We start from the raw sequence: 26238 nt of genomic DNA on the forward strand, positions 1-26238 counted from the left end.
TTAGTTTACTGTCTGTCCCTGTAGGTTCCTACTGTTAGTTTACTGTCTGTCCCTGTAGGGTCCTACTGTTAGTTTAGTTTACTGTCCCTGTAGGTTCCTACTGTTAGTTTAGTTTACTGTCCCTGTAGGTTCCTACTGTTAGTTTACTGTCTGTCCCTGTAGGTTCCTACTGTTAGTTTACTGTCTGTCCCTGTAGGGTCCTACTGTTAGTTTAGTTTACTGTCCCTGTAGGTTCCTACTGTTAGTTTACTGTCTGTCCCTGTAGGTTCCTACTGTTAGTTTACTGTCTGTCCCTGTAGGTTCCTACTGTTAGTTTACTGTCTGTCCCTGTAGGTTCCTACTGTTAGTTTACTGTCTGTCCCTGTAGGTTCCTACTGTTAGTTTACTGTCTGTCCCTGTAGGTTCCTACTGTTAGTTTAGTTTACTGTCCCTGTAGATTCCTACTGTTAGTTTAGTTTACTGTCTGTCCCTGTAGGGTCCTACTGTTAGTTTAGTTTACTGTCTGTCCCTGTAGGTTCCTACTGTTAGTTTAGTTTACTGTCTGTCCCTGTAGGTTCCTACTGTTAGTTTACTGTCTGTCCCTGTAGGTTCCTACTGTTAGTTTAGTTTACTGTCCCTGTAGGTTCCTACTGTTAGTTTAGTTTACTGTCCCTGTAGGTTCCTACTGTTAGTTTAGTTTACTGTCTGTCCCTGTAGGTTCCTACTGTTAGTTTACTGTCTGTCCCTGTAGGGTCCTACTGTTAGTTTAGTTTACTGTCTGTCCCTGTAGGTTCCTACTGTTAGTTTAGTTTACTGTCTGTCCCTGTAGGGTCCTACTGTTAGTTTAGTTTACTGTCTGTCCCTGTAGGGTCCTACTGTTAGTTTAGTTTACTGTCCCTGTAGATTCCTACTGTTAGTTTAGTTTACTGTCTGTCCCTGTAGGGTCCTACTGTTAGTTTAGTTTACTGTCTGTCCCTGTAGGTTCCTACTGTTAGTTTAGTTTACTGTCTGTCCCTGTAGGGTCCTACTGTTAGTTTAGTTTACTGTCTGTCCCTGTAGGGTCCTACTGTTAGTTTAGTTTACTGTCCCTGTAGATTCCTACTGTTAGTTTAGTTTACTGTCTGTCCCTGTAGGGTCCTACTGTTAGTTTAGTTTACTGTCCCTGTAGGGTCCTACTGTTAGTTTAGTTTACTGTCTGTCCCTGTAGGGTCCTACTGTTAGTTTAGTTTACTGTCTGTCCCTGTAGGGTCCTTCTGTTAGTTTAGTTTACTGTCCCTGTAGGGTCCTTCTGTTAGTTTAGTTTACTGTCTGTCCCTGTAGGGTCCTACTGTTAGTTTAGTTTAGTTTACTGTCTGTCCCTGTAGGGTCCTACTGTTCGTTTACTGTCTGTCCCTGTAGGGTCCTACTGTTAGATTAGTTTACTGTCCCTGTAGGGTCCTACTGTTAGTTTAGTTTACTGTCTGTCCCTGTAGGGTCCTACTGTTAGTTTAGTTTACTGTCCCTGTAGGGTCCTACTGTTAGTTTAGTTTACTGTCTGTCCCAGTAGGGTCCTTCTGTTAGTTTAGTTTACTGTCCCTGTAGGTTCCTACTGTTAGTTTACTGTCTGTCCCTGTAGGGTCCTACTGTTAGTTTAGTTTACTGTCTGTCCCTGTAGGTTCCTACTGTTAGTTTAGTTTACTGTCCCTGTAGGGTCCTACTGTTAGTTTAGTTTACTGTCCCTGTAGGGTCCTACTGTTAGTTTAGTTTACTGTCTGTCCCTGTAGGGTCCTACTGTTAGTTTAGTTTACTGTCTGTCCCTGTAGGTTCCTACTGTTAGTTTAGTTTACTGTCTGTCCCTGTAGGTTCCTACTGTTAGTTTAGTTTACTGTCTGTCCCTGTAGGGTCCTACTGTTAGTTTAGTTTACTGTCTGTCCCTGTAGGGTCCTTCTGTTAGTTTAGTTTACTGTCCCTGTAGGGTCCTACTGTTCGTTTAGTTTACTGTCTGTCCCTGTAGGGTCCTTCTGTTAGTTTAGTTTACTGTCCCTGTAGGGTCCTTCTGTTAGTTTAGTTTACTGTCTGTCCCTGTAGGGTCCTTCTGTTAGTTTAGTTTACTGTCCCTGTAGGGTCCTTCTGTTAGTTTAGTTTACTGTCCCTGTAGGGTCCTACTGTTAGTTTAGTTTACTGTCCCTGTAGGGTCCTACTGTTAGTTTAGTTTACTGTCTGTCCCTGTAGGGTCCTACTGTTAGTTTAGTTTACTGTCTGTCCCTGTAGGTTCCTACTGTTAGTTTAGTTTACTGTCTGTCCCTGTAGGTTCCTACTGTTAGTTTAGTTTACTGTCTGTCCCTGTAGGGTCCTACTGTTAGTTTAGTTTACTGTCTGTCCCTGTAGGGTCCTTCTGTTAGTTTAGTTTACTGTCCCTGTAGGGTCCTACTGTTAGTTTAGTTTACTGTCTGTCCCTGTAGGGTCCTACTGTTAGTTTAGTTTACTGTCTGTCCCTGTAGGGTCCTTCTGTTAGTTTAGTTTACTGTCCCTGTAGGGTCCTTCTGTTAGTTTAGTTTACTGTCTGTCCCTGTAGGGTCCTACTGTTAGTTTAGTTTAGTTTACTGTCTGTCCCTGTAGGGTCCTACTGTTCGTTTACTGTCTGTCCCTGTAGGGTCCTACTGTTAGATTAGTTTACTGTCCCTGTAGGGTCCTACTGTTAGTTTAGTTTACTGTCTGTCCCTGTAGGGTCCTACTGTTAGTTTAGTTTACTGTCCCTGTAGGGTCCTACTGTTAGTTTAGTTTACTGTCTGTCCCAGTAGGGTCCTTCTGTTAGTTTAGTTTACTGTCCCTGTAGGTTCCTACTGTTAGTTTACTGTCTGTCCCTGTAGGGTCCTACTGTTAGTTTAGTTTACTGTCTGTCCCTGTAGGTTCCTACTGTTAGTTTAGTTTACTGTCCCTGTAGGGTCCTACTGTTAGTTTAGTTTACTGTCCCTGTAGGGTCCTACTGTTAGTTTAGTTTACTGTCTGTCCCTGTAGGGTCCTACTGTTAGTTTAGTTTACTGTCTGTCCCTGTAGGTTCCTACTGTTAGTTTAGTTTACTGTCTGTCCCTGTAGGTTCCTACTGTTAGTTTAGTTTACTGTCTGTCCCTGTAGGGTCCTACTGTTAGTTTAGTTTACTGTCTGTCCCTGTAGGGTCCTTCTGTTAGTTTAGTTTACTGTCCCTGTAGGGTCCTACTGTTCGTTTAGTTTACTGTCTGTCCCTGTAGGGTCCTTCTGTTAGTTTAGTTTACTGTCCCTGTAGGGTCCTTCTGTTAGTTTAGTTTACTGTCTGTCCCTGTAGGGTCCTTCTGTTAGTTTAGTTTACTGTCCCTGTAGGGTCCTTCTGTTAGTTTAGTTTACTGTCCCTGTAGGTTCCTACTGTTAGTTTAGTTTACTGTCCCTGTAGGGTCCTACTGTTAGTTTAGTTTACTGTCTGTCCCTGTAGGGTCCTACTGTTAGTTTAGTTTACTGTCCCTGTAGGGTCCTACTGTTAGTTTACTGTCTGTCCCTGTAGGGTCCTACTGTTAGTTTAGTTTACTGTCCCTGTAGGTTCCTACTGTTAGTTTAGTTTACTGTCTGTCCCTGTAGGGTCCTACTGTTAGTTTAGTTTACTGTCTGTCCCTGTAGGGTCCTACTGTTAGTTTAGTTTACTGTCCCTGTAGGTTCCCACTGTTAGTTTAGTTTACTGTCCCTGTAGGTTCCTACTGTTAGTTTAGTTTACTGTCTGTCCCTGTAGGTTCCTACTGTTAGTTTAGTTTACTGTCCCTGTAGGTTCCTACTGTTAGTTTAGTTTACTGTCTGTCCCTGTAGGTTCCTACTGTTAGTTTAGTTTACTGTCTGTCCCTGTAGGTTCCTACTGTTAGTTTAGTTTACTGTCTGTCCCTGTAGGGTCCTACTGTTAGTTTAGTTTACTGTCTGTCCCTGTAGGGTCCTACTGTTAGTTTAGTTTACTGTCCCTGTAGGTTCCTACTGTTAGTTTAGTTTACTGTCCCTGTAGGTTCCTACTGTTAGTTTAGTTTACTGTCTGTCCCTGTAGGTTCCTACTGTTAGTTTAGTTTACTGTCCCTGTAGGTTCCTACTGTTAGTTTAGTTTACTGTCTGTCCCTGTAGGTTCCTACTGTTAGTTTAGTTTACTGTCTGTCCCTGTAGGGTCCTACTGTTAGTTTAGTTTACTGTCCCTGTAGGTTCCTACTGTTAGTTTAGTTTACTGTCCCTGTAGGGTCCTACTGTTAGTTTAGTTTACTGTCTGTCCCTGTAGGGTCCTACTGTTAGTTTAGTTTACTGTCTGTCCCTGTAGGTTCCTACTGTTAGTTTAGTTTACTGTCTGTCCCTGTAGGTTCCTACTGTTAGTTTAGTTTACTGTCTGTCCCTGTAGGGTCCTACTGTTAGTTTAGTTTACTGTCTGTCCCTGTAGGTTCCTACTGTTAGTTTAGTTTACTGTCTGTCCCTGTAGGGTCCTACTGTTAGTTTAGTTTACTGTCTGTCCCTGTAGGTTCCTACTGTTAGTTTAGTTTACTGTCTGTCCCTGTAGGTTCCTACTGTTAGTTTAGTTTACTGTCCCTGTAGGGTCCTACTGTTAGTTTAGTTTACTGTCCCTGTAGGGTCCTACTGTTAGTTTAGTTTACTGTCTGTCCCTGTAGGGTCCTACTGTTAGTTTAGTTTACTGTCTGTCCCTGTAGGGTCCTACTGTTAGTTTAGTTTACTGTCCCTGTAGGGTCCTACTGTTAGTTTAGTTTACTGTCCCTGTAGGGTCCTACTGTTAGTTTAGTTTACTGTCTGTCCCTGTAGGGTCCTACTGTTAGTTTAGTTTACTGTCTGTCCCTGTAGGTTCCTACTGTTAGTTTAGTTTACTGTCTGTCCCTGTAGGTTCCTACTGTTAGTTTAGTTTACTGTCTGTCCCTGTAGGGTCCTACTGTTAGTTTAGTTTACTGTCTGTCCCTGTAGGGTCCTACTGTTAGTTTAGTTTACTGTCTGTCCCTGTAGGGTCCTACTGTTAGTTTAGTTTACTGTCTGTCCCTGTAGGTTCCTACTGTTAGTTTAGTTTACTGTCTGTCCCTGTAGGTTCCTACTGTTAGTTTAGTTTACTGTCCCTGTAGGGTCCTACTGTTAGTTTAGTTTACTGTCCCTGTAGGTTCCTACTGTTAGTTTAGTTTACTGTCTGTCCCTGTAGGGTCCTACTGTTAGTTTAGTTTACTGTCTGTCCCTGTAGGTTCCTACTGTTAGTTTAGTTTACTGTCTGTCCCTGTAGGTTCCTACTGTTAGTTTAGTTTACTGTCCCTGTAGGTTCCTACTGTTAGTTTAGTTTACTGTCCCTGTAGGTTCCTTTTGTTTCTCACACGTACAGACACACTGAACTCGTTTCCCTCAGCCCATTGTTACAGGGTTTCCTACACACACACACACACACACACACACACACACACACACACACACACACACCAACACTATTGATATACGGGTTGACTCATAAACTGCAGTCCTCCAGATCTGAATTGCTCCTCATAATCAGCTCTCGTTGTCAGTAAAATTCCTGCATCCAGGAAGCGTCTTTCTATCAGAAGACAGCCCTCTGACTGATGTGGCGCCACTTCTCTGGTGGTTATTATTATCAGGTAAAACGCTAGATTATCTGACTGATGTGGAGCCACTTCTCTGGGTATTATTATTATCAGGTAAAACGCTAGATTAACATCATGCAGAACATTAGGAAATATCGCTGTCTACATTTGTTTCTATGGTAAACATTAGGAAATATAGCTAGCTACATTTGTTTCTATGGTAAATATTAGGAAATATAGCTAGCTACATTTGTTTCTATGGTAAACATTAGGAAATATAGCTAGCTACATTTGTTTCTATGGTAAACATTAGGAATACGATGGCCATGCTTCGTTTTTTCAGAATGAAGCATTTCTTGCAGTAAAATGACACATCAAACAGGCCTCATTTTGATTTGGAAACAGGAGTGGAGAAATAGGATTTATTTCTGCATCTTGAGAGAATGTGAAGTTAACACCTCTACAGATGGGTTCTATCAGCATCATAAGAGCTGCTAGTAGTTAACACCTCTACAGATGGGGTCTATCAGCATCATAAGAGCTGCTAGTAGTTAACACCTCTATGGATGGGTTCTATCAGCATCATAAGAGCTGCTAGTAGTTAACACCTCTACAGATGGTCTATCAGCATCATAAGAGCTGCTAGTAGTTAACACCTCTACAGATGGGTTCTATCAGCATCATAAGAGCTGCTAGTAGTTAACACCTCTACAGATGGGGTCTATCAGCATCATAAGAGCTGCTAGTAGTTAACACCGCTATAGATGGGACCTATCAGCATCATAAGAGCTGCTAGTAGTTAACACCTCTACAGATGGGGTCTATCAGCATCATAGGAGCTGCTAGTAGTTAACACCTCTACAGATGGGGTCTATCAGCATCATAAGAGCTGCTAGTAGTTAACACCTCTACAGATGGGACCTATCAGCATCATAAGAGCTGCTAGTAGTTAACACCTCTACAGATGGGTCCTATCAGCATCATAGGAGCTGCTAGTAGTTAACACCTCTATAGATGGGACCTACTAGCAGCTCATAAGAGCTGCTAGTAGTTAACACCTCTACAGATGGGGTCTATCAGCATCATAGGAGCTGCTAGTAGTTAACACCTCTACAGATGGGGTCTATCAGCATCATAAGAGCTGCTAGTAGTTAACACCGCTATAGATGGGACCTATCAGCATCATAAGAGCTGCTAGTAGTTAACACCTCTACAGATGGGGTCTATCAGCATCATAGGAGCTGCTAGTAGTTAACACCTCTACAGATGGGGTCTATCAGCATCATAAGAGCTGCTAGTAGTTAACACCTCTACAGATGGGACCTATCAGCATCATAAGAGCTGCTAGTAGTTAACACCTCTACAGATGGGTCCTATCAGCATCATAGGAGCTGCTAGTAGTTAACACCTCTATAGATGGGACCTACTAGCAGCTCATAAGAGCTGCTAGTAGTTAACACCTCTACAGATGGGGTCTATCAGCATCATAAGAGCTGCTAGTAGTTAACACCGCTATAGATGGGACCTATCAGCATCATAAGAGCTGCTAGTAGTTAACACCTCTACAGATGGGCCCTATCAGCATCATAGGAGCTGCTAGTAGTTAACACCTCTACAGATGGGTTCTATCAGCATCATAGGAGCTGCTAGTAGTTAACACCTCTATAGATGGGACCTATCAGCATCATAGGAGCTGCTAGTAGTTAACACCTCTACAGATGGGTTCTATCAGCATCATAAGAGCTGCTAGTAGTTAACACCTCTACAGATGGGTCCTATCAGCATCATAAGAGCTGCTAGTAGTTAACACCTCTACAGATGGGTCCTATCAGCATCATAGGAGCTGCTAGTAGTTAACACCTCTACAGATGGGTTCTATCAGCATCATAGGAGCTGCTAGTAGTTAACACCTCTACAGATGGGTCCTATCAGCATCATAGGAGCTGCTAGTAGTTAACACCTCGGTAGATGGGTCTATCAGCATCATAGGAGCTGCTAGTAGTTAACACCTCTGTAGATGGGACCTATCAGCATCATAAGAGCTGCTAGTAGTTAACACATCTATAGATGGGACCTATCAGCATCATAAGAGCTGCTAGTAGTTAACACCTCTACAGATGGGGTCTATCAACATCATAAGAAATATGCATCCAAGCCAAACTGAAATCAGAAACACTTTATTGCATTTTTCTCCCTGGATTGTAAATGTCTCTGGTCCATGAATGAAGCAGAGATCACAGAACTTGACCAAATGTCCACTAGATTGAAGTGTTCATTCTATTGATTTATGCCATTTTATCCCGGTGAGCGAAGGGTTAAACCTACAGGGTTTAGTCTTCTAGTCATGACAGATGACAAGCTGCATGTATTTAATCAACTAATAAATAAACATGTTCAGAAATTATAAGCTGAAACGTGTCTTAAGCAAAAACAATTCTGGTTCTGCCATCTCTGACTGTAGCCTACAGCACATATTATCTATAATATCTATATCTATATTATCAGGCTGTTGATGGGTTATTAGACAGCCATGTTCTATATTATCAGGCTGTTGATGGGTTATTAGACAGCCATGTTCTATATTATCAGGCTGTTGATGGGTTATTAGACAGCCATGTTCTATATTATCAGGCTGTTGATGGGTTATTAGACAGCTGACCCACGCACCACTAACACAGTCTCTCTCTCCCGCTGTGTTCTGGTAGGTTCTCTGGGATCGCTGCTGAATTGTTCCAGGAAGGGAAATAAACACAACAAACCCTTAGCTCTAAGTGGCACCCTATTTCCTATGTAGTGCACTACTTTAGACCAGGGCCCTATAGGGAAGTAGTGCACTACTTTAGACCAGGGCCCTATAGGGAAGTAGTGCACTACTTTAGACCAGGGCCTTATAGGGAAGTAGTGCACGACTTTAGACCAGGGCCCTATAGGGTAGTAGTGCACTACTTTAGACCAGGGTCTATAGGGAAGTAGTGAACAATGTAAGGAGTAGGGTGCCTTGTTGTTGTGAGAACACAAGTGTGGAATGAATGGAGGCAGGCAGCAGAAGGGATTTGATTACATTTCCAGGAACTCTCCTCCCGGATAATGTGGAGGTCGCTGATTGATTGATTCTGGACTGGTTACAAATCATTTCAGGGCCAGTCCAATGATTCCTGGTCGCAACTGCAACCAACACACAATCACACAGTCACGCCAGCATACACAGTCACTCTTTCCCTGACCCAGTCTGTAATACATACAGTGGGCCTAAAAAGTGGGCCAAAAAAGTATTTAGTCAGCCACCAATTGTGCAAGTTCTCCCACTTAAAAAGATGAGAGAGGCCTGTAATTTTCATCATAGGTACACTTCAACTATGACAGACAAAATGAGAAAAAAAATCCAGAAAATCACATTGTATTATTTTTAATGAATTTATTTGCAAATTATGGTGGAAAATAAGTATTGTGTCTCAAATGGAACCCTATTCTCCCTATCCAATGTCCCAAATGGCACCCTATTCTCCCTATCCAGTGTCCCAAATGGCACCCTATTCTCCCTATCCAATGTCCCAAATGGCACCCTATTCTCCCTATCCAGTGTCCCAAATGGCACCCTATTCTCCCTATCCAATGTCCCAAATGGCACCCTATTCTCCCTATCCAATGTTCCAAATGGCACCCTATTCTCCCTATCCAGTGTCCCAAATGGCACCCTATTCTCCCTATCCAGTGTCCCAAATGGCACCCTATTCTCCCTATCCAATGTCCCAAATGGCACCCTATTCTCCCTATCCAATGTTCCAAATGGCACCCTATTCTCCCTATCCAATGTTCCAAATGGCACCCTATTCTCCCTATCCAGTGTCCCAAATGGCACCCTATTCTCCCTATCCAGTGTCCCAAATGGCACCCTATTCTCCCTATCCAGTGTCCCAAATGGCACCCTATTCTCCCTATCCAGTGTCTGTCTCAAATGACACCCTATTCTCCCTATCTAGTGTCCCAACTGGCACCCTATTCTCCCTATCCAGGGTCTGTCCCAAATGGCACCCTATTCTCCTTATCCAGGGTCTGTCCCAAATGGCACCCTATTCTCCCTATCCAATGTCCCAAATGGCACCCTATTCTCCCTATCCAATGTTCCAAATGGCACCCTATTCTCCCTATCCAGTGTCCCAAATGGCACCCTATTCTCCCTATCCAGTGTCCCAAATGGCACCCTATTCTCCCTATCCAGTGTCTGTCTCAAATGGCACCCTATTCTCCCTATCCAGTGTCTGTCTCAAATGGCACCCTATTCTCCCTATCCAGTGTCCCAAATGGCACCCTATTCTCCCTATCCAGTGTCCCAAATGGCACCCTATTCTCCCTATCCAGGGTCCCAAATGGCACCCTATTCTCCCTATCCAGTGTCTGTCTCTCAAATGGCACCCTATTCTCCCTATCCAGGGTCCCAAATGGCACCCTATTCTCCCTATCCAGTGTCCCAAATGGCACCCTATTCTCCCTATCCAGGGTCTGTCTCTCAAATGGCACCCTATTCTCCCTATCCATGGTCTGTCCCAAATGGCACCCTATTCTCCCTATCTAGTGTCTCAAACGGCACCCTATTCTCCCTATCCAGTGCACTACGTTTAACCAGCTCCATAGGTTTCTGGTCAGAAATAGTGCACTACATAGGGAATAGTGTGCAATTTGGGCTGAGCTTGAGTCTCAGTTCATAGTGTCTGTGCAGCATAAGCTCCAGTAGATGGGGGGGGGGGGGTTGTGTAAGACGGACGAGGACAAGTTAATTCTGTTAAATATACCCGCCCGGTGGGGTGGAGGGATACCCGTAGTGACAAGGCCCCTTTTAAATTATGCTGTCATTCACCTTGGTAAAGTAGTCCCATCGACCGGGGGGCCCTGCATGGCATCCTTCCCCCAGCAGGAGAGGAGAGGTAGAGTCCTCCCCAACCTTATTGCAAGTGGTGTGTGTGGTGGATAAAACATATGTTGTCTTGGTTGTTGATGACTGTGTTTGCAGCAGATATGATATGTGTCAGTCTGTGTGTGGGTGGTTCTGTGAGCTTGGCTGCCACTATGTTTGTAGTATGACACCCACACAACCATCCTGCCACACAGGAGACACGCGTCTGATTTCCCTTTCCTGTCCTTTTAATAGCCTCGTCTCTTCTTCTCTCCCCTCAGCAATCTACAATTATGATGTCCGTGGAGACGAGGAGCTGTCGCTACAGATTGGAGACACAGTCCACATACTAGAGACATATGAAGGTATGAACACACTGATGACACAGTCCACATACTAGAGACATATGAAGGTATGAACACACTGAGGACACAGTCCACATACTAGAGACATATGAAGGTAGGAACACACTGACTGAGGACACAGTCCACATACTAGAGACATATGAAAGTAAGGAACACACTGATGACACAGTCCACATACTAGAGACATATGAAGGTAGGAACACACTGACTGAGGACACAGTCCACATACTAGAGACATATGAAGGTATGAACACACTGATGACACAGTCCACATACTAGAGACATATGAAGGTATGAACACACTGATGACACAGTCCACATACTAGAGACATATGAAGGTAGGAACACACTGATGACACAGTCCACATACTAGAGACATATGAAGGTAGGAACACACTGACTGATGACACAGTCCACATACTAGAGACATATGAAGGTAGGAACACACTGATGACACAGTCCACATACTAGAGACATATGAAGGTAGGAACACACTGACTGATGACACAGTCCACATACTAGAGACATATGAAGGTAGGAACACACTGATGACACAGTCCACATACTAGAGACATATGAAGGTAGGAACACACTGACTGATGACACAGTCCACATACTAGAGACATATGAAGGTAGGAACACACTGATGACACAGTCCACATACTAGAGACATATGAAGGTAGGAACACACTGATGACACAGTCCACATACTAGAGACATATGAAGGTAAGGAACACACTGACTGATGACACAGTCCACATACTAGAGACATATGAAGGTATACTGTATGTTTATAAGGGCACACTAAGTGACGACAGTCCCGATCAGGTTACCAAGGATAATTGCAGGTGATTCTGTCGTTCTCAGTGACGCAGATGTTTTGGTAAATGTCTCCATTAAACTCGTAGCTGATCTGTGCTCCCTGTCAGAATGTTTCAGACATGACCCCCTCCTCCGTTGTGTTTTGGAGATGACAGTTCTGCGTGATGCTAATGCTAGGTGTTGTTTCCTTTTGCCGTGTAATATGTCCCGTTGTCTTCACCTCCAGGCTGGTACAGAGGTCACAGGCTGAGGAGGAAGTCCAAGAAAGTGAGTTGATATATATTTTTGTAACATTCAAACGGTTTAGTTTCATCTCAGCGGTTCCCTTCGTCTATTCAGGAGTGTTGGAGCGTCTCTAAAATCGAAACAAGTTGAGCTCAGTCTTTTGTGAGTCATAATGTGATATACTATGATGTTAATATGGTGTAACGTCGATAACAAATCAAATATTATTTCTGTCTCAGTGTTTTGTGTGTCCTTTCTTTCCCTTCTACAATTGCAATGGACTCAGGATGCCATTTAACCTCATGAAATGACCGATCTGAAGTCAAAACAAGTTCAGGCTTCACATCGCCTGTATCAATCTATTTATTGTGTGTCCTGTCTTTCCCGCCTTCTGTTCCAGGGGATCTTTCCTGCCTGTTACATTCACCTCAAGGAGGCCACCGTTGAAGGCAATGGGTCAGTGGTGATTCTGTTCATTTGACATTTTTTGAGGATATTTTGACACTTTATTGAGACGACATGGGAATCAGATGGGGAGGCTGGCTGGAGGCAGAAATAGAGTGAAAAGGTGGTTCCGGGGATTGAACCCTGGTCTCCAGTCGGACTCGTATAGAAAAGGTGGTTCCGGGGATTGAACCCTGGTCTCCAGTCGGGACTCGTATAGAAAAGGTGGTTCCGGGGATTGAACCCTGGTATCCAGTCGGGACTCGTATAGAAAAGGTGGTTCCGGGGATTGAACCCTGGTCTCCAGTCGGACTCGTTTAGAAAAGGTGGTTCCGGGGATTGAACCCTGGTCTCCAGTCGGGACTCGTTTAGAAAAGGTGGTTCCGGGGGGTTCAATCGGGGGGTCCGGGGGTCCGGGGGGTTCCCTGGTCTCCAGTGGGGACTGAAAAATGTGACTTGTACCGGCAGTTAAACACACCCAACCATGGCTCTAGTGCTTCCTTCAGTGGTATTCTACTGAATTATTTTGGGAGTGTAGAATGAGCAATTTAAGATTATTGTATGAATCAAATGGACAAGTTGAGATGATTGCTTCCACCTTCAATTTATGTAGTTGTTGTAAACTTGCCCTGGTCCCAGATCTGATCTCACTACCTTGGTCCCAGATCTGATCAGGGCCCTTCTTCACTGGTTTGCACGGCTTCTGGGATGGCATCACTGCACCAATCAGCATTCAGATCACGTCCCAGTTTTAGTATTTCATTTTCAGAAGAACAACTAACATTTGAAAAGCCTTTTAAGCTGGGAAATATTCAACTGAAGGAAGTCGTTTCAAAAGTAGTTTTGACGAGGATATTTCTGACAGAAATAAACGTCACATTTTGTTTTAAAATGCCGTAGTAGTCAGTACACAGTGTGAGACTAATTAGAATTCCAATTAAAACCAGTCAGAATCCAGTTTTGATGCCAGTAAACTCCAGGATCAACAGATGTTTTAGACTGAGCTCTCTGTAATGTGAAATATTGATTTTAAAAAAATGATTTGCACAGCGAATGGAGAACTCTGACTCGGCTCATATCGCTTTCCAACAAACAACGTTAAAGATTTAGCAGTATGTCTGCAGAAAAGAGATTACGTTGTATAACATATAGGTTACCTCTTCTAGAGGGACAGTAGAGGACTCTGTATAACATATAGGTTACCTCTTCTAGAGGGACAGTAGAGGACTCTGTATAACATATAGGATACCTCTTCTAGAGGGACAGTAGAGGACTCTGTATAACATATAGGTTACCTCTTCTAGAGGGACAGTAGAGGACTCTGTATAATATATAGGATACCTCTTCTAGAGGGACAGTAGAGGACTCTGTATAACATATAGGATACCTCTTCTAGAGGGACAGTAGAGGACTCTGTATAACATATAGGTTACCTATTCCCTGGTTGTTGTTGTTATCATGTGTAACCCATCCCTGACTGTTGTTATCATGTGTAACCCATCCCTGACTGTTGTTGTCATGTGTAACCCATCCCTGACAATTGTTGTCATGTGTAACCCATCCCTGACTGTTGTTATCATGTGTAACCCATCCCTGGCTGTTGTTATCATGTGTAACCCATCCCTGGCTGTTGTTATCATGTGTAACCCATCCCTGACTGTTGTTGTCATGTGTAACCCATCCCTGACTGTTGTTGTCATGTGTAACCCATCCCTGGCTGTTGTTATCATGTGTAACCCATCCCTGGCTGTTGTTATCATGTGTAACCCATCCCTGGCTGTTGTTATCATGTGTAACCCATCCCTGACTGTTGTTATCATGTGTAACCCATCCCTGACTGTTGTTGTCATGTGTAACCCATCCCTGACTATTGTTGTCATGTGTAACCCATCCCTGACTGTTGTTGTCATGTGTAACCCATCCCTGACTATTGTTATCATGTGTAACCCATCCCTGACTGTTGTTGTCATGTGTAACCCATCCCTGACTATTGTTGTCATGTGTAACCCATCCCTGACTATTGTTATCATGTGTAACCCATCCCTGACTATTGTTATCATGTGTAACCCATCCCTGACTGTTGCTGTCATGTGTAACCCATCCCTGACTATTGTTATCATGTGTAACCCATCCCTGACTATTGTTATCATGTGTAACCCATCCCTGACTATTGTTATCATGTGTAACCCATCCCTGACTGTTGCTGTCATGTGTAACCCATCCCTGACTATTGTTATCATGTGTAACCCATCCCTGACTGTTGCTGTCATGTGTAACTCATCCCTGACTAATGTTATCATGTGTAACCCATCCCTGACTATTGTTATCATGTGTAACCCATCCCTGACTGTTGCTGTCATGTGTAACCCATCCCTGACTATTGTTATCATGTGTAACCCATCCCTGACTGTTGCTGTCATGTGTAACCCATCCCTGACTATTGTTATCATGTGTAACCCATCCCTGACTATTGTTATCATGTGTAACCCATCCCTGACTATTGTTATCATGTGTAACCCATCCCTGACTGTTGCTGTCATGTGTAACCCATCCCTGACTATTGTTATCATGTGTAACCCATCCCTGACTGTTGCTGTCATGTGTAACCCATCCCTGACTATTGTTATCATGTGTAACCCATCCCTGACTATTGTTATCATGTGTAACCCATCCCTGACTGTTGTCATGTGTAACCCATCCCTGACTATTGTTATCATGTGTAACCCATCCCTGACTGTTGTTGTCATGTGTAACCCATCCCTGACTATTGTTGTCATGTGTAACCCATCCCTGACTATTGTTATCATGTGTAACCCATCCCTGACTATTGTTATCATGTGTAACCCATCCCTGACTGTTGCTGTCATGTGTAACCCATCCCTGACTATTGTTATCATGTGTAACCCATCCCTGACTATTGTTATCATGTGTAACCCATCCCTGACTATTGTTATCATGTGTAACCCATCCCTGACTGTTGCTGTCATGTGTAACCCATCCCTGACTATTGTTATCATGTGTAACCCATCCCTGACTGTTGCTGTCATGTGTAACCCATCCCTGACTATTGTTATCATGTGTAACCCATCCCTGACTGTTGCTGTCATGTGTAACCCATCCCTGACTATTGTTATCATGTGTAACCCATCCCTGACTGTTGCTGTCATGTGTAACCCATCCCTGACTATTGTTATCATGTGTAACCCATCCCTGACTGTTGCTGTCATGTGTAACCCATCCCTGACTATTGTTATCATGTGTAACCCATCCCTGACTATTGTTATCATGTGTAACCCATCCCTGACTGTTGTTGTCATGTGTAACCCATCCCTGGCTGTTGTTATCATGTGTAACCCATCCCTGGCTGTTGTTATCATGTGTAACCCATCCCTGACTGTTGTTATCATGTGTAACCCATCCCTGACTGTTGTTATCATGTGTAACCCATCCCTGACTGTTGTTATCATGTGTAACCCATCCCTGACTGTTGTTATCATGTGTAACCCATCCTTCACTGTTGTTGTCATGTGTAACCAATCCCTGGTTGTTGTTGTCATGTGTAACCCATCCCTGACTGTTATCATGTGTAACCCATCCCTGGCTGTTATCATGTGTAACCCATCCCTGACTGTTGTTGTCATGTGTAACCCATCCCTGACTGTTGTTATCATGTGTAACCCATCCCTGGCTGTTGTTATCATGTGTAACCCATCCCTGGCTGTTGTTATCATGTGTAACCCATCCCTGACTGTTGTTGTCATGTGTAACCCATCCCTGACTGTTGTTGTCATGTGTAACCCTTCCCTGGCTGTTGTTATCATGTGTAACCCATCCCTGGCTGTTGTTATCATGTGTAACCCATCCCTGGCTGTTGTTATCATGTGTAACCCATCCCTGACTGTTGTTGTCATGTGTAACCCATCCCTGACTATTGTTATCATGTGTAACCCATCCCTGACTGTTGTTGTCATGTGTAACCCATCCCTGACTATTGTTATCATGTGTAACCCATCCCTGACTGTTGCTGTCATGTGTAACCCATCCCTGACTGTTGCTGTCATGTGTAACCCATCCCTGACTATTGTTATCATGTGTAACCCATCCCTGACTGTTGCTGTCATGTGTAACCCATCCCTGACTATTGTTATCATGTGTAACCCATCCCTGACTGTTGTTGTCATGTGTAACCCATCCCTGACTGTTGTTGTCATGTGTAACCCATCCCTGACTGTTGTTGTCATGTGTAACCCATCCCTGACTGTTGCTGTCATGTGTAACCCATCCCTGACTATTGTTATCATGTGTAACCCATCCCTGACTATTGTTATCATGTGTAACCCATCCCTGACTGTTGCTGTCATGTGTAACCCATCCCTGACTGTTGCTGTCATGTGTAACCCATCCCTGACTGTTGCTGTCATGTGTAACCCATCCTTCACTGTTGTTGTCATGTGTAACCCATCCCTGGTTGTTGTTGTTGTCATGTGTAACCCATCCCTGACTGTTATCATGTGTAACCCATCCCTGGCTGTTATCATGTGTAACCCATCCCTGGCTGTTATCATGTGTAACCCATCCCTGACTGTTGTTATCATGTGTAACCCATCCCTGACTGTTGTCATGTGTAACCCATCCCTGACTGTTGTTATCATGTGTAGCCCATCCCTGACTGTTGTCATATGTAACCCATCCCTGACTATTATCATGTGTAACCCATCCCTGACTGTTGTTATCATGTGTAACCCATCCCTGACTGTTGTTGTCATGTGTAACCCATCCCTGACTGTTGTTGTCATGTGTAACCCATCCCTGACTGTTGTTGTCATGTGTAACCCATCCCTGACTGTTGTTGTCATGTGTAACCCATCCCTGACTGTTGTCATGTGTAACCCATCCCTGACTGTTGTTGTCATGTGTAACCCATCCCTGACTGTTGTCATGTGTAACCCATCCCTTACTGTTATCATGTGTAACCCATCCCTGACTGTTGTTGTCATGTGTAACCCATCCCTGACTGTTGTTGTCATGTGTAACCCATCCCTGACTGTTGTTGTCATGTGTAACCCATCCCTGACTGTTGTTGTCATGTGTAACCCATCCCTGACTGTTGCTGTCATGTGTAACCCATCCCTGACTGTTGCTGTCATGTGTAACCCATCCCTGACTGTTGCTGTCATGTGTAACCCATCCCTGACTGTTGCTGTCATGTGTAACCCATCCCTGACTGTTGCTGTCATGTGTAACCCATCCCTGACTGTTGTTATCATGTGTAACCCATCCCTGACTGTTGTTATCATGTGTAACCCATCCTTCACTGTTGTTGTCATGTGTAACCTATCCCTGGTTGTTGTTGTCATGTGTAACCCATCCCTGACTGTTATCATGTGTAACCCATCCCTGACTGTTATCATGTGTAACCCATCCCTGGCTGTTATCATGTGTAACCCATCCCTGACTGTTGTTGTCATGTGTAACCCATCCCTGACTGTTGTTATCATGTGTAACCCATCCCTGGCTGTTGTTATCATGTGTAACCCAGCCCTGGCTGGTGTTATCATGTGTAACCCAGCCCTGACTGTTGTTGTCATGTGTAACCCATCCCTGACTGTTGTTGTCATGTGTAACCCTTCCCTGGCTGTTGCTATCATGTGTAACCCATCCCTGGCTGTTGTTATCATGTGTAACCCATCCCTGGCTGTTGTTATCATGTGTAACCCATCCCTGACTGTTGTTGTCATGTGTATCCCATCCCTGACTATTGTTATCATGTGTAACCCATCCCTGACTGTTGTTGTCATGTGTAACCCATCCCTGACTATTGTTATCATGTGTAACCCATCCCTGACTGTTGCTGTCATGTGTAACCCATCCCTGACTGTTGCTGTCATGTGTAACCCATCCCTGACTATTGTTGTCATGTGTAACCCATCCCTGACTATTGTTATCATGTGTAACCCATCCCTGACTGTTGCTGTCATGTGTAACCCATCCCTGACTATTGTTATCATGTGTAACCCATCCCTGACTGTTGTTGTCATGTGTAACCCATCCCTGACTGTTGTTGTCATGTGTAACCCATCCCTGACTGTTGCTGTCATGTGTAACCCATCCCTGACTATTGTTATCATGTGTAACCCATCCCTGACTATTGTTATCATGTGTAACCCATCCCTGACTGTTGCTGTCATGTGTAACCCATCCCTGACTATTGTTATCATGTGTAACCCATCCCTGACTGTTGCTGTCATGTGTAACCCATCCCTGACTGTTGTTGTCATGTGTAACCCATCCTTCACTGTTGTTGTCATGTGTAACCCATCCCTGGTTGTTGCTGTCATGTGTAACCCATCCCTGACTGTTGCTGTCATGTGTAACCCATCCCTGACTGTTGCTGTCATGTGTAACCCATCCCTGACTGTTGCTGTCATGTGTAACCCATCCCTGACTGTTGCTGTCATGTGTAACCCATCCCTGACTGTTGCTGTCATGTGTAACCCATCCCTGACTGTTGCTGTCATGTGTAACCCATCCCTGACTGTTGCTGTCATGTGTAACCCATCCCTGACTGTTGCTGTCATGTGTAACCCATCCCTGACTGTTGCTGTCATGTGTAACCCATCCCTGACTGTTGCTGTCATGTGTAACCCATCCCTGACTGTTGCTGTCATGTGTAACCCATCCCTGACTGTTGCTGTCATGTGTAACCCATCCCTGACTGTTGCTGTCATGTGTAACCCATCCCTGACTGTTGCTGTCATGTGTAACCCATCCCTGACTGTTGCTGTCATGTGTAACCCATCCCTGACTGTTGCTGTCATGTGTAACCCATCCCTGACTGTTGCTGTCATGTGTAACCCATCCCTGACTGTTGCTGTCATGTGTAACCCATCCCTGACTGTTGCTGTCATGTGTAACCCATCCCTGACTGTTGTTATCATGTGTAACCCATCCCTGACTGTTGTTATCATGTGTAACCCATCCTTCACTGTTGTTGTCATGTGTAACCCATCCCTGACTGTTATCATGTGTAACCCATCCCTGGCTGTTATCATGTGTAACCCATCCCTGACTGTTGTTGTCATGTGTAACCCATCCCTGACTGTTGTTGTCATGTGTAACCCATCCCTGGCTGTTGTTATCATGTGTAACCCATCCCTGGCTGTTGTTATCATGTGTAACCCATCCCTGACTGTTGTTGTCATGTGTAACCCATCCCTGGCTGTTGTTATCATGTGTAACCCATCCCTGGCTGTTGTTATCATGTGTAACCCATCCCTGACTGTTGTTGTCATGTGTAACCCATCTCTGACTATTGTTATCATGTGTAACCCATCCCTGACTGTTGTTGTCATGTGTAACCCATCCCTGACTATTGTTATCATGTGTAACCCATCCCTGTCTGTTGCTGTCATGTGTAACCCATCCCTGGTTGTTGTTGTCATGTGTAACCCATCCCTGACTGTTATCATGTGTAACCCATCCCTGGCTGTTATCATGTGTAACCCATCCCTGACTGTTGTTGTCATGTGTAACCCATCCCTGACTGTTGTTATCATGTGTAACCCATCCCTGGCTGTTGTTATCATGTGTAACCCATCCCTGGCTGTTGTTATCATGTGTAACCCATCCCTGACTGTTGTTGTCATGTGTAACCCATCCCTGACTGTTGTTGTCATGTGTAACCCTTCCCTGGCTGTTGTTATCATGTGTAACCCATCCCTGGCTGTTGTTATCATGTGTAACCCATCCCTGGCTGTTGTTATCATGTGTAACCCATCCCTGACTGTTGTTGTCATGTGTAACCCATCTCTGACTGTTGTTGTCATGTGTAACCCATCCCTGACTGTTGTTGTCATGTGTAACCCATCCCTGACTATTGTTATCATGTGTAACCCATCCCTGACTGTTGCTGTCATGTGTAACCCATCCCTGACTGTTGCTGTCATGTGTAACCCATCCCTGACTATTGTTATCATGTGTAACCCATCCCTGACTGTTGCTGTCATGTGTAACCCATCCCTGACTATTGTTATCATGTGTAACCCATCCCTGACTGTTGTTGTCATGTGTAACCCATCCCTGACTGTTGTTGTCATGTGTAACCCATCCCTGACTGTTGTTGTCATGTGTAACCCATCCCTGACTGTTGCTGTCATGTGTAACCCATCCCTGACTATTGTTATCATGTGTAACCCATCCCTGACTATTGTTATCATGTGTAATCCATCCCTGACTGTTGCTGTCATGTGTAACCCATCCCTGACTGTTGCTGTCATGTGTAACCCATCCCTGACTGTTGCTGTCATGTGTAACCCATCCTTCACTGTTGTTGTCATGTGTAACCCATCCCTGGTTGTTGTTGTCATGTGTAACCCATCCCTGGTTGTTGTTGTTGTCATGTGTAACCCATCCCTGACTGTTATCATGTGTAACCCATCCCTGGCTGTTATCATGTGTAACCCATCCCTGACTGTTGTTATCATGTGTAACCCATCCCTGACTGTTGTCATGTGTAACCCATCCCTGACTGTTGTTATCATGTGTAGCCCATCCCTGACTGTTGTCATATGTAACCCATCCCTGACTATTATCATGTGTAACCCATCCCTGACTGTTGTTATCATGTGTAACCCATCCCTGGACTGTTGTTGTCATGTGTAAACCCATCCCTGACTGTTGTTGTCATGTGTAACCCATCCCTGACTGTTGTTGTCATGTGTAACCCATCCCTGACTGTTGTTGTCATGTGTAACCCATCCCTGACTGTTGTTGTCATGTGTAAACCCATCCCTGACTGTTGTTGTCATGTGTAACCCATCCCTGACTGTTGTTGTCATGTGTAACCCATCCCTTACTGTTATCATGTGTAACCCATCCCTGACTGTTGTTGTCATGTGTAACCCATCCCTGACTGTTGTTGTCATGTGTAACCCATCCCTGACTGTTGCTGTCATGTGTAACCCATCCCTGACTGTTCTGTCATGTGTAACCCATCCCTGACTGTTGCTGTCATGTGTAACCCATCCCTGACTGTTGCTGTCATGTGTAACCCATCCCTGACTGTTGCTGTCATGTGTAACCCATCCCTGACTGTTGCTGTCATGTGTAACCCATCCCTGACTGTTGCTGTCATGTGTAACCCATCCCTGACTGTTGCTGTCATGTGTAACCCATCCCTACCCGACTGTTGCTGTCATGTGTAACCCATCCCTGACTGTTGTTGTCATGTGTAACCCATCCCTGACTGTTGTTGTCATGTGTAACCCATCCCTGACTGTTGTTATCATATGTAACCCATCCCTGACTGTTGTTGTCATGTGTAACCCATCCCTGACTGTTGTTATCATGTGTAACCCATCCCTGACTGTTGTTATCATGTGTAACCCATCCCTGACTGTTGTTATCATGTGTAACCCATCCTTCACTGTTGTTATCATGTGTAACCCATCCTTCACTGTTGTTGTCATGTGTAACCTATCCCTGGTTGTTGTTGTCATGTGTAACCCATCCCTGACTGTTATCATGTGTAACCCATCCCTGACTGTTATCATGTGTAACCCATCCCTGGCTGTTATCATGTGTAACCCATCCCTGACTGTTGTTGTCATGTGTAACCCATCCCTGACTGTTGTTATCATGTGTAACCCATCCCTGGCTGTTGTTATCATGTGTAACCCAGCCCTGGCTGGTGTTATCATGTGTAACCCATCCCTGACTGTTGTTGTCATGTGTAACCCATCCCTGACTGTTGTTGTCATGTGTAACCCTTCCCTGGCTGTTGCTATCATGTGTAACCCATCCCTGGCTGTTGTTATCATGTGTAACCCATCCCTGGCTGTTGTTATCATGTGTAACCCATCCCTGACTGTTGTTGTCATGTGTATCCCATCCCTGACTATTGTTATCATGTGTAACCCATCCCTGACTGTTGTTGTCATGTGTAACCCATCCCTGACTATTGTTATCATGTGTAACCCATCCCTGACTGTTGCTGTCATGTGTAACCCATCCCTGACTGTTGCTGTCATGTGTAACCCATCCCTGACTATTGTTGTCATGTGTAACCCATCCCTGACTATTGTTATCATGTGTAACCCATCCCTGACTGTTGCTGTCATGTGTAACCCATCCCTGACTATTGTTATCATGTGTAACCCATCCCTGACTGTTGTTGTCATGTGTAACCCATCCCTGACTGTTGTTGTCATGTGTAACCCATCCCTGACTGTTGCTGTCATGTGTAACCCATCCCTGACTATTGTTATCATGTGTAACCCATCCCTGACTATTGTTATCATGTGTAACCCATCCCTGACTGTTGCTGTCATGTGTAACCCATCCCTGACTATTGTTATCATGTGTAACCCATCCCTGACTGTTGCTGTCATGTGTAACCCATCCCTGACTATTGTTATCATGTGTAACCCATCCCTGACTATTGTTATCATGTGTAACCCATCCCTGACTGTTGCTGTCATGTGTAACCCATCCCTGACTGTTGCTGTCATGTGTAACCCATCCCTGACTGTTGCTGTCATGTGTAACCCATCCCTGACTGTTGTTGTCATGTGTAACCCATCCTTCACTGTTGTTGTCATGTGTAACCCATCCCTGGTTGTTGTTGTCATGTGTAACCCATCCCTGGTTGTTGTTGTTGTCATGTGTAACCCATCCCTGACTGTTATCATGTGTAACCCATCCCTGGCTGTTATCATGTGTAACCCATCCCTGACTGTTGTTATCATGTGTAACCCATCCCTGACTGTTGTCATGTGTAACCCATCCCTGACTGTTGTTATCATGTGTAGCCCATCCCTGACTGTTGTCATATGTAACCCATCCCTGACTATTATCATGTGTAACCCATCCCTGACTGTTGTTATCATGTGTAACCCATCCCTGACTGTTGTTGTCATGTGTAACCCATCCCTGACTGTTGTTGTCATGTGTAACCCATCCCTGACTGTTGTTGTCATGTGTAACCCATCCCTGACTGTTGTCATGTGTAACCCATCCCTGACTGTTGTTGTCATGTGTAACCCATCCCTGACTGTTGTCATGTGTAACCCATCCCTTACTGTTATCATGTGTAACCCATCCCTGACTGTTGTTGTCATGTGTAACCCATCCCTGACTGTTGTTGTCATGTGTAACCCATCCCTGACTGTTGCTGTCATGTGTAACCCATCCCTGACTGTTGCTGTCATGTGTAACCCATCCCTGACTGTTGCTGTCATGTGTAACCCATCCCTGACTGTTGCTGTCATGTGTAACCCATCCCTGACTGTTGCTGTCATGTGTAACCCATCCCTGACTGTTGCTGTCATGTGTAACCCATCCCTGACTGTTGTTGTCATGTGTAACCCATCCCTGACTGTTGTTATCATATGTAACCCATCCCTGACTGTTGTTGTCATGTGTAACCCATCCCTGACTGTTGTTATCATGTGTAACCCATCCCTGACTGTTGTTATCATGTGTAACCCATCCCTGACTGTTGTTATCATGTGTAACCCATCCTTCACTGTTGTTGTCATGTGTAACCTATCCCTGGTTGTTGTTGTCATGTGTAACCCATCCCTGACTGTTATCATGTGTAACCCATCCCTGACTGTTATCATGTGTAACCCATCCCTGGCTGTTATCATGTGTAACCCATCCCTGACTGTTGTTGTCATGTGTAACCCATCCCTGACTGTTGTTATCATGTGTAACCCATCCCTGGCTGTTGTTATCATGTGTAACCCAGCCCTGGCTGGTGTTATCATGTGTAACCCATCCCTGACTGTTGTTGTCATGTGTAACCCATCCCTGACTGTTGTTGTCATGTGTAACCCTTCCCTGGCTGTTGCTATCATGTGTAACCCATCCCTGGCTGTTGTTATCATGTGTAACCCATCCCTGGCTGTTGTTATCATGTGTAACCCATCCCTGACTGTTGTTGTCATGTGTATCCCATCCCTGACTATTGTTATCATGTGTAACCCATCCCTGACTGTTGTTGTCATGTGTAACCCATCCCTGACTATTGTTATCATGTGTAACCCATCCCTGACTGTTGCTGTCATGTGTAACCCATCCCTGACTGTTGCTGTCATGTGTAACCCATCCCTGACTATTGTTGTCATGTGTAACCCATCCCTGACTATTGTTATCATGTGTAACCCATCCCTGACTGTTGCTGTCATGTGTATCCCATCCCTGACTATTGTTATCATGTGTAACCCATCCCTGACTGTTGTTGTCATGTGTAACCCATCCCTGACTGTTGTTGTCATGTGTAACCCATCCCTGACTGTTGCTGTCATGTGTAACCCATCCCTGACTATTGTTATCATGTGTAACCCATCCCTGACTATTGTTATCATGTGTAACCCATCCCTGACTGTTGCTGTCATGTGTAACCCATCCCTGACTATTGTTGTCATGTGTAACCTATCCCTGACTGTTGCTGTCATGTGTAACCCATCCCTGACTGTTGTTGTCATGTGTAACCCATCCTTCACTGTTGTTGTCATGTGTAACCCATCCCTGACTGTTGCTGTCATGTGTAACCCATCCCTGACTGTTGCTGTCATGTGTAACCCATCCCTGACTGTTGCTGTCATGTGTATCCCATCCCTGACTGTTGCTGTCATGTGTAACCCATCCCTGACTGTTGCTGTCATGTGTAACCCATCCCTGACTGTTGCTGTCATGTGTAACCCATCCCTGACTGTTGCTGTCATGTGTAACCCATCCCTGACTGTTGCTGTCATGTGTAACCCATCCCTGACTGTTGCTGTCATGTGTAACCCATCCCTGACTGTTGCTGTCATGTGCAATTAGAATGAGGAATTGGCTCGACTCAACAGTTTAGAGTAACACACATTATCGGGGCGACAGCCTTCGTCACGTGTGATCCACCCACTGACCATCTGTCTGTATCTTCAGGCACAAGGAGACGGTGATTCCCAACGAGCTGCCTCTGGTCCAGGAGGTCACCACCACCCTGCGGGAGTGGGCTTCCATATGGAGAGACCTCTACGTGGTGAGTGGAGTGAGTCACGTATCTACACGCCGTATCTACACGCCGTATCTACACGCCGTATCTACACGCCTAATCTCTCTCTTCTGAAGTTACCTCATTGTTTCCATGAGCAGTGTGTGGGTTTCTCTCTCGTCTCCATGAGCAGTGTGTGGGTTTCTCTCTCGTCTCCATGAGCAGTGTGTGGGTTTCTCTCTCGTCTCCTTGAGCAGTGTGTGGGTTTCTCTCGTCTCCATGAGCAGTGTGTGGGTTTCTCTCTCGTCTCCATGAGCAGTGTGTGGGTTTCTCTCTCGTCTCCATGAGCAGTGTGTGGGTTTCTCTCTCGTCTCCATGAGCAGTGTGTGGGTTTCTCTCTCGTCTCCATGAGCAGTGTGTGGGTTTCTCTCGTCTCCATGAGCAGTGTGTGGGTTTCTCTCTCGTCTCCATGAGCAGTGTGTGGGTTTCTCTCTCGTCTCCATGAGCAGTGTGTGGGTTTCTCTCGTCTCCATGAGCAGGTTTCTCTCTCGTCTCCATGAGCAGGTTTCTCTCTCGTCTCCATGAGCAGTGTGTGGGTTTCTCTCTCGTCTGTAGTAATCTCATTGTACCCATGAACCTGCGACCACATCACCCAGATGTGCCTTGTAGAATGTTGGATGGTAAACAAAAGTGCCTTCCTTATCGTCTCTGTTATTGAGTGTTGTGTCAGATTGTTCATGAGGTGTGTATGATTGTTTGTGTGCTGGTGTTACAGGGGGACAGGCGTGAGATGTTTAACTCTGTCAGGGACATGATCTATGACCTGATCGAGTGGCGATCTCAGATCCTTTCAGGGACGCTCCCACAAGACGAGCTGACTGAGCTTAAACAGAGAGTCACCTCTAAGATCGACTACGGGAACAAGTAAGGAACTGCTGTGTCTCTCTCCTCTCTCTCATCCCTCTCTCTCTC

The 26238-nt window shown here is 44.8% G+C and overlaps 1 protein-coding gene across 6 annotated transcripts in view; it reads left to right on the forward strand.

Annotated features, from left to right (window-relative positions):
* LOC116373851 (dedicator of cytokinesis protein 1-like) overlaps positions 1 to 26222 on the forward strand; it is a 64028-nt gene extending 37806 nt beyond the window's left edge. The window contains exons 2-6 of one of the 6 annotated variants that reach the window (XM_031822136.1): positions 10710 to 10793; positions 11842 to 11882; positions 12235 to 12296; positions 25218 to 25323; positions 26042 to 26222. In XM_031822136.1, the coding sequence (XP_031677996.1) occupies positions 10710 to 10793; positions 11842 to 11882; positions 12235 to 12296; positions 25218 to 25323; positions 26042 to 26194 (446 nt within the window). In that variant the 3' untranslated portion in view covers positions 26195 to 26222. Of the gene's footprint in view, positions 1 to 10709; positions 10794 to 10827; positions 11572 to 11841; positions 11883 to 12234; positions 12297 to 25217; positions 25324 to 26041 lie in introns of those variants that run through there. The other 5 variants (XM_031822137.1, XM_031822138.1, XM_031822139.1 and 2 more) reach the window with 5 other exon arrangements.
* Positions 26223 to 26238: the final 16 nt, after the last annotated feature.

This window comes from Oncorhynchus kisutch, unplaced genomic scaffold, assembly GCF_002021735.2.
Source record: "Oncorhynchus kisutch isolate 150728-3 unplaced genomic scaffold, Okis_V2 scaffold4073, whole genome shotgun sequence".
NCBI lineage: Eukaryota > Metazoa > Chordata > Actinopteri > Salmoniformes > Salmonidae > Oncorhynchus > Oncorhynchus kisutch.